General features: G+C 38.9%; 1 protein-coding gene across 1 annotated transcript; it reads right to left on the bottom strand.

Moving 5' to 3' along the window:
* Positions 1–7,880: 7,880 nt before the first annotated feature.
* LOC308038641 (large ribosomal subunit protein uL29-like) lies at positions 7,881–8,210 on the bottom strand (the record flags this gene model as incomplete). Its single annotated transcript, XM_080341418.1, has 1 exon — positions 7,881–8,210. One exon carries the CDS (start codon positions 8,208–8,210, stop codon positions 7,881–7,883), a length of 330 nt encoding a protein of 109 aa, XP_080197544.1.
* Between the last annotated feature and the right edge of the window lie 296 nt (positions 8,211–8,506).

Consider the following 8,506-nt stretch of genomic DNA (forward strand, 5'->3'; position numbering starts at 1 on the left):
GTTCTTGTCAGCAAAAAGCACAAAGCAGTTTTTATGCACAGTAGCTACATTTCAAGCATATTCCAGTCTCCTGTCCACAACAGCATCTCCACAGTCACCATAAGCAGAGGTGACATGGGGAATTTTAGTGGATTAGAGATGTATAATTAAATGCAATGTGAATAAAACAGTCCTTCAGCCATGCATCCAGCTGTATCTGTTCACACACTCAAGCATACTGAAATCACAGCTTCCATGAATTTTTCAGTCACAAACATGTTGCTTTGGAAGGAGAAGACTGTAACTGGGTACTGCCATGTATGTAATAAACAAACAGATGACAGAAATAACCAAACTTCTAAGTAAATAATTAACTAATTAAAGTTCTTCAACATTATCTAGTTGTTACATAAAACTTTTAAACTATATTATGAACTAAAGAACATAATTTAGGAAGTATCTTAATTTTTTCCTAGCAGTTTGCTTTCTGAGAACATAGGCTTTACAAAATTACTCTAGGAATTTCAGAGAGAAGAATGAATACTAACACTGTCAGCAACAGTATTTCTTTTTTATTTATATTCAGATAGTAAGCATGAGTGTATTAATTATAGACTGATAGTATGCTGTTATCACAGCTGAACAGATCAGAGTTTAGCCCATGGGCATATATCTAGCAACCTAGTAGATATACAGAGTTACTGAAAGTACCTTCTGGAGCAATGACGTTGATCAATGATCTGAAAACTGAGTAATTAAACCATTATCTACCTGAAGCTGCAGCCATACAGCAGTCTGAAAGAGCAACTTCATCACTGTGAGAGGCATCAGCAAGGAAACAGCTACAGATGATAACTCTGGATCTCTTTCTCCATCTGGATCAAAACACTCCACTCAGAGGCACTGCATTCACTTAAATTTATCTCACACACTCAGAGCTGGAGTTATACATACAGCAATTAGAATTGGAGTCCTTCATAGGATGTGTGCATTTCATGATTGTTTAAACACTTATTTTTTAGAACAATTAAACATCTGACTTTCTAAGTGGATTCTCAGCTTTATTTCCATTTCTTACAACAAATGTATCAAATCACTGACAAGTTAACAGCTCTTTTTACTCCTCAGTGTGCTTGTTTGACTTACTGTGTTTTAATTGTTCTGATTTAGCAGAAGGACCTTCTGATTTTGTTTCAATCCAGGTTTTTTCTCCTTACACCAACTTTAACCCTGTACTCAATACGTGCTTTAGAAAGTTAAGTAGATGGGTCAGATGCCTTCATCCAAACAGTTTTCAGGAGTGCTACACACTGCAATTGTAGGAATGCCAGATGAATGCTCTTTGAAAGCTTTGCTCTGAATCTGTAACAAGGCACAGCAATGGCTCCTTTCCAGCAAGTCCCTATCATATTCCATTCTGACAGCCATTTTCCAGCTTTATCTACAGCTAGAATCTATAACTTGAACAAGGTAGAAAGAACAAAAAAGATCCTAGAAGATTAATGGTCTTTGGAACTATATTGCCACAACCCCAGCCTCAGTCACCATAAAGAGAAACACATGAACAAAATCAATATATCATGTTGGCCCAGTCACTGAATATGCTTTCTATAAGCTTCAGAAGAATAGCATTAGGCTGACTTGGGCGTCTAAGCACCACTCTGAAAATCAACTACAGCATACCCAAGAATCTTCTCCGAATGTCCCTTGTGATGCAGAATTCCCTCCCCAATTATCTGTTCCCACAAAGAGAAGTAAATGTTCCTCACTTGAACCAAGAAACATTGCAGACTCAGTTTTGCTAGTATGACTGCATCAGGGATGCATACTTGCCTCACTATCTCACAGTCTGCCCTCACAGAGAAGCTGTAGGTGTGCAGTACCTGATAATGATGGATACCCTGAGCACCTCTGAGTAGCCCACAAATAACTTCTCACATGTCTACATTGACCTCAACCTCTGCACTTCTGAGATGTTTGGTAAGTACCCAAGATAGAGTGCAATCTGGACCAGTAAAGACACCATGTAGTGTAACCAGAGTTGCCCTTCAAGCTAAAATTTTAATCTTTTGCATTCTGGGCACTTTATGTTGTAGGTGAGATTTCTGTCCTACCTGGCACTTCATCTCTCCCCTCTTCCAGAAACAGGGAGTCCAGCAGGAAGGATGCAGGCAGCATTGCCAAGATTTTTGTTCTGTCCAGACCTGAGCATGTGAGCAGCATGTGTCAGCCTGGGCTGAGGATCTGGGAAGGATCTCACCTTTCATCCAGATCAGTTGGGAATTTATATGTTCCCCACAGACCATGTTCTCCACAGACCATGGCTTCATATGTAGAAATGAGCCTATCTAAGGATGCTGCAACCTTGTTCCTTTTCTGGCTTGTCTTCCTCCTCTCCTCCTAGCCATGAAGACCCAGTATCTCCTGCATAGGTTGTGGCACTCACTGGACCCTGCCATTATCTGATCTAACTCATTAAGACAGATGGCCATCTTTATCTGCCCTATTAGTAAGGTAAGTTTTCTCAAATGAGACACAGATCTGGAACAAGGTTGGCAATGGGAGCCTAAACCAGAAAGCTCCATGGAAGGGAAGTAGGAGGCTGAGGACGTCTTTCCTATTTCAGAGGCGATGAGTTGGTTAATGAGTACACTCTGCACAACTATAGCCACTGAGTCCAAGTCTGGTACACACCTGGCAACTCTCAACTTCTAGCTAAAGCAGAGGCTCTTCTACAAATTTCTGGTCTGTTAAGCTAAGAGATATGACTGGTGATGGAATTGAAACACATTTATTAACATCTAACACTAAAAGACTTTCCCAGTAAGCTGCCTGTGTGCTTAATAACTACTCGTGTACATGCATCAAAGATAAAAGTAAATCTAATCATGTAACTCCACAATAAGAACACAGTGGAGAGAGTATATAGTTTATATCAGAGGTAGTTTAAAATACAAAAATGTACTTAGTGTGGAATACCCAAAGACCACCCCCACCTTGGGGAAAGAAAGTGGCAAATGAAGCTTCAGAGCGGGTGTTCAAGAGTCTAAATCAGTCAAAACTGCACTACGAATGCATAAGCACCACAGCTCATATTTAGAATTCAAAGCATACAAGTGCATACGAAGCTCTGTAACCCTCCCTGGTATACACTACCTTTGAAATGGTAGTGGCCACATAGTAAATACAGTACTCTGCTGTGTAGCTGCTCAAACTCAGGCTAAAGACCCTTTGTTAGCAAAAGTGATAAAATTACACTGCTGGCATGAACATACTAGGAAATTCCAAAGTATGTTTTACCAATTGGAGATTTTTTTCTTGCATCAAAGATCTCAGTTCATAAAAGGCTTCTGACATAGAAGAGAAAAAGAAAACCTAATTAAATTGCGTGGGAAGTCAGAACAATAGGTGGCCTAATTATTTCCAATTAACCCTGTCCAGGAACTCACATGCAAGGTAAGCATACACAAAAAAAATCCGTGTTGTGGATAGCTGCTTCGACTTAAAAAAAAGGCAAATAACGCAAAATGATTAGGTGGCATTCTCATTCTGCTATGATAAAAATGTGTATGCTGAATGTGCTCCAAACTTACTCCTTCCTGTGATTCACCTTCTCTGTTAATTTAAACAATGAGACTTAATCTTTCTCCCAACGCTCAGTGATTCCTATACCTGTCCTGCTAAGACTTCCTCCACCACTGTGCTCAGTGTTCTTTGCCCTTGGAGCCCTTTGAGGTTCAAAACTGGAGTTACACAAACACAGCAATCTGCTTTCATTCAGTCAGACAAAATTATCAGTCTTTTATATGAGTACATTCTAGGCAGCTGTGACCTTATCAGATGCTAACTCCGCATTGTTCCAGAAGAACTAAACGGCAAAGTCTTTTGAAATAAAGTTCTTGAGACAGTTCCGTCACAACAAGCAAATTCAATAACTTCACACATTCAACCTTGCAACAGTTCAGCTTCTGAGCCACCTCCTTTTTTTCCGCATCTTACTGAAAATGGACTAGTGTACACCAAGGATGGGAAGCAGGATTAGGTGCTCTGCTCTCCTTAGACAAAAGCGCCTTACCTGTCTAGGAAACAGGCATTTCTACCAAATAAAGCTCATGATGACAAAGAATAAAATCCATTTAAATGTATATTGACATCCTGTCTTATACATCTCCCCGAAAGATTATAAATTACCCTTGTAACAGCACCCCAGGCTTCAATAAGAAGTAGCAACCTGAAAGAAAGTTGGTTTTGCTACAATGCAGCAAAGCTTACCCTAGTGGAAGTACATTCCTTTTTGCTGTGAGATGATACCTCAATTCTGTCTGACACTGCTCTTAGTGCAGAAAGAACATTAGGCACCTTGTATTTTACAGTAAAACATTTTTTCCTAGTAGCTGTTACATGTTACATAGAAAAATCCTGTGTGATTTTAATTTGTACACAAACCAATATACAAAAGTGATGTGTGTCTATTTTTAGCTCCATGTGCATGAGTCTAGGCAAATTGGTTTTAAACTAGAGGAAACCTCCACAGATAATTCTGTCCTGCAAGTGCTATTACCAAGGATACCTGACAAGTACACAGCTGGAAATCATACCTACAATTAAAAAGAGATATTAAATAGTCATTTCTCAATTAAAAAAAAAAAAATCTAATTATCAAGTAGTATAGAAATATTTCTAAAGCTGCTGTTAATCGTGTTGCGTTTATTTCGACACAACTGCTTGCAATACCATTATAGGAGGCGGGCAGCATAAAGGAAAACATAATTAGATTTTTTTCTTGTTGCCTTTAATTCTCAAACATTTTTTATGGTTTTTCTGTGATTGATCTAAAGATTAAGCATTTCCAACAGCAATAACTTCTAATACTTGTAAGAATGGGTTGGATTGCATGCAGCTTAGAGGCATACGTAAGGTTTATTGACATACCTCCTCAAGGAGTGATATGAGAAGCTTCAAATATTGTTTTCAGGCTTAGCTGCTCAGTGTGTTGAGCACTTTCTCCCTGCCCCAGCATGCCTGAAATCACTGCCTGCTGAGCCTTTCCTAGAACATCCTCTGAACCAAGTTGTGGGAGACCCATGGCTGGAGAGGAACTGCTCCAAGGAAGTTTTTTCCCCTTGTTTATTCACTGGAAAATGAAGAAGGAGACCAGTGACCTAACACCTTCACAGGATCTCTTGCCTTCATTCTGTTTTAAAATAAATTCACCATAGACTGTAATTGACACACACAGCAGAAAAAAGGACAACGGTTTACAAAAGAGTTTTGGCGGTGATTTTTTTACTATTACTGTTACTTTTTAAAATCACTGCGGTGACTTTTAATAAAAGCAAGATCCTAGAGGTAAGACTCAAATTCCATGCAATGACTTTGGTTTGTCCTTCTCTAGACAACATAAGATTACCTCAAAACAAAGGAAGGAAAGGATTTGTCCAGCATGCTAAAGGAAGGTGCCATGAGAAAAGTAGTGAAAATAATTTTTTAAAAAATCCTGGCAGCATCACCTGTGCTAACACTTAAGGAAAAGCCATAGATACATACTGTTTGTATGAACTCTATAGTGCTCTTTTTCTGGGATATAATCATAGTAGTTTTCCTTTTTTATTTATCATGATTTTATCACAAAGATTCCTCATATATACAAATTATTCCAGTTGAGCAAGCTTTCATGAGAGTTTTACCTTCAAATCCTGTCCAATAAAGTAAAATCATGATTGGAAAACTCAAAAACACAGTTTCAAGAAGACAGTCCAAACACTAAAATTAAAAACCTTAATGAATAAATGAATGGAATCAAACTGGCACTAGGAATATTTACTGTTTTCTTTCCATTAAGAAATCTGTGCCCCAAAATTCATGTGAGTAAAGACTAGAAATTAGTAGATTTGTTTCTATAACAATGAGAGTATTTTTCTGTATAGAAAATGGTCATGTCTTAATATCTGCTAGCTTTTTCCTTTCCAGGCATAGCTTACCCCATTTGTAAAGGAACGTTAATGGATTTCTTGCATGTAAACCAATAAGGTTTCTTATATTAGACTTCTAAGCTGCCACATTTCCAAACATTAATGAACCATTCTGAGTTATATGAAGGGAAAGAGGAGAAGGGCATACCGTTCCCTTCAAATTTTATATAGTGAGTCATATTAAAAAAAGACATAGGTGAAGTAAAATGAAACAGTGTTATAAAAAGTTTGCAAACCATTTTGAATACTGCTGCAACTGTGTTTTGGTATCTATGTGGTATATACTCAAAAAAGTATTTTATGGCAGAACTTGAAGAATTCATTGGGGATTTTCTAGGTTGCCCGATCTAAATCAAATGTCATTTTTTTTTATTTTTGAGTAAGATGATAATATCTCACAGAAAAATGTGACTAGTACAAATAAAGAGTATCAAGCAGGTACACTGGCTTGGTCTTTTCAACCTGAAAAAGAGGTGATGGGGAGAGAGATATGACAAGCATCTGAATAACCCTGAAGTGTGGCAGGAAGATTTTTCAGTGTGTCTCATATGACAGGAACCAGTAAAAAGATATCATCCAAAAAAAATGCAGGAAATCTCTGTGCCATAGATCACTAGAACCTGAAAACTGGGAAGGAGGGAGACAGTACAATATGACTGTATAGTCGATTGTTCTTCAATGGGCATCTGCTACAGCCACTGTCAAAGAGAAGATGCTCTTTTAAAGGATAGGCAGGCCCTTAATCTGAACAAGTGCAAACCCCTTTATGCTATCATATATGATGCAAATTTTAAAAATAATTTACATTAACTGTATCATCACATATTTCCCTTCCTACATATATCTATATCTGTATCTATATCTATGCACATATATATACATATAAATGTATGTATGCACATACACATATTCATTCATGTAAAAGGGATCACATACACATATTCATTCGTGTAAAAGGGATAGCCATGATTTTCTATGGTTACAGGTACTCTTTTAGCAGTGAATGGTAATAGAAACTGCTGCCTTGGGAAAGCCTTAGCAGTCTGTTGGTACAGGGACACCATAAGCTCATATGAATTGTGCCTCTGAGGCTCATGTTACAGAGATTTGTGTTACAGAGGCTCCTGAGCTAGCAGAAACTGCAACTTCAATAATGTTCTTTGACAGTTTATTTTTGTGCAATGCCCCAGATTAAAAGAAAAGAAAAACAACACACCACAAACAAAAACTGAAAAGAAACCAGCCTGAATTCCAGCGTGCAGCTCCATAATCGGATCCACATGTGCCTTTTGCAGGGCTGGAACCTCTCGCTCTTCACTACAGACATCCACCACGAACCAGCTCCTTGAGGCATAATCTGGAGCATCCTTGCCATTGCTACTTTGCTTGTCTCGGATCTCCTCATCCCTGTTTGTTTGTCCAGGGAGTCTCAGTCTCTCCAGCTCTAAGTCTTGCTCAGTCACCTTGTTCCAAGAAATGTGCCTTTTCCCAGTCCCTCTCCTTTGCTAAATGTCTTCTGTTCTGGATCTCATACTACAGACTTGAGACTTCCATTTATAGACATTTTTCCCCAAGTTCCCAAATCCAGGATCTTTTCCCAAAACATGCCTCACCTGTGACCTTACTTGCCCCTTCTCCTTGACTCCTACCCAGTCAGCTTTGCTCTCCTCTTCTTGTTAATTGGGGTTTTGCCTAATCCTGGAATTTTATCTCTTCCTTGCCTATTCACTACACGACTTTTTTTCCCATTTTGCATTTAAATCAGGTGATGTCCTTCTGCAGATTTCCTCAGTGAGTCTATGCAGTCACAGTTTCCCTTTCCTTGCTGTACAAGCCAGCTGGGAAAATCCTTTTCTCCCACAAAAGAAACTTCTGTTTAATGAGGAAATACCTACCCCAAATAATTAAGAACATTAGCACACCACAGCTTTATGCCCCAACAGTGAATCTCTGGATAGGGTATAGCTTTTTGTTCCTTTTGTTGATGTTTTTTGGTCTCAGACTGTCTTTGCGCTCATTTTGCATGTGTGACCAACCATGAGACACCTTGGGCCACTGTTCAAGAGGCTTGTGTTTTTTGTCTTCGTAAAATTTCCTTGAATTCTTCTTCTGGTACTGACTGATAGCAGCCACGGCTATGGCAATGGATTTGGAGACCACATATATCTTGGAGAGTTTGAAATCATTTTGCTCCAGGACCTTCACCACATGGCATTCAGCCTTTTCCAGCTTCTGGTCATCCAGTTGCATCAGCAGCATCTCTTCATCCTTCCCTCATAGATGTCAGACATTGATCTTTGCTACAAGGGTAGCACAAGACACTAAATGTGAAGAGGACCCATTGCAAACCTGGGTTCACCCTCTCAAGCCCAGGCTGTTAGCTCGTGAGACCTGCTCAATGCCTCAACAGGGGAAGAGATGCAGTACAGTCAGTGACCACATAAAGATAGGGATTTTGAGTGCTGCATATCTGAGCAGAAGGTAAGCAAAGACTTTTGACTTAATTGAATTCATTTTACCCAACCATATTCTCAATAGCAGCTAAAATATTTTGA

This window comes from Nesoenas mayeri (genome assembly GCF_963082525.1).
Source record: "Nesoenas mayeri genome assembly, chromosome: 3".
NCBI lineage: Eukaryota > Metazoa > Chordata > Aves > Columbiformes > Columbidae > Nesoenas > Nesoenas mayeri.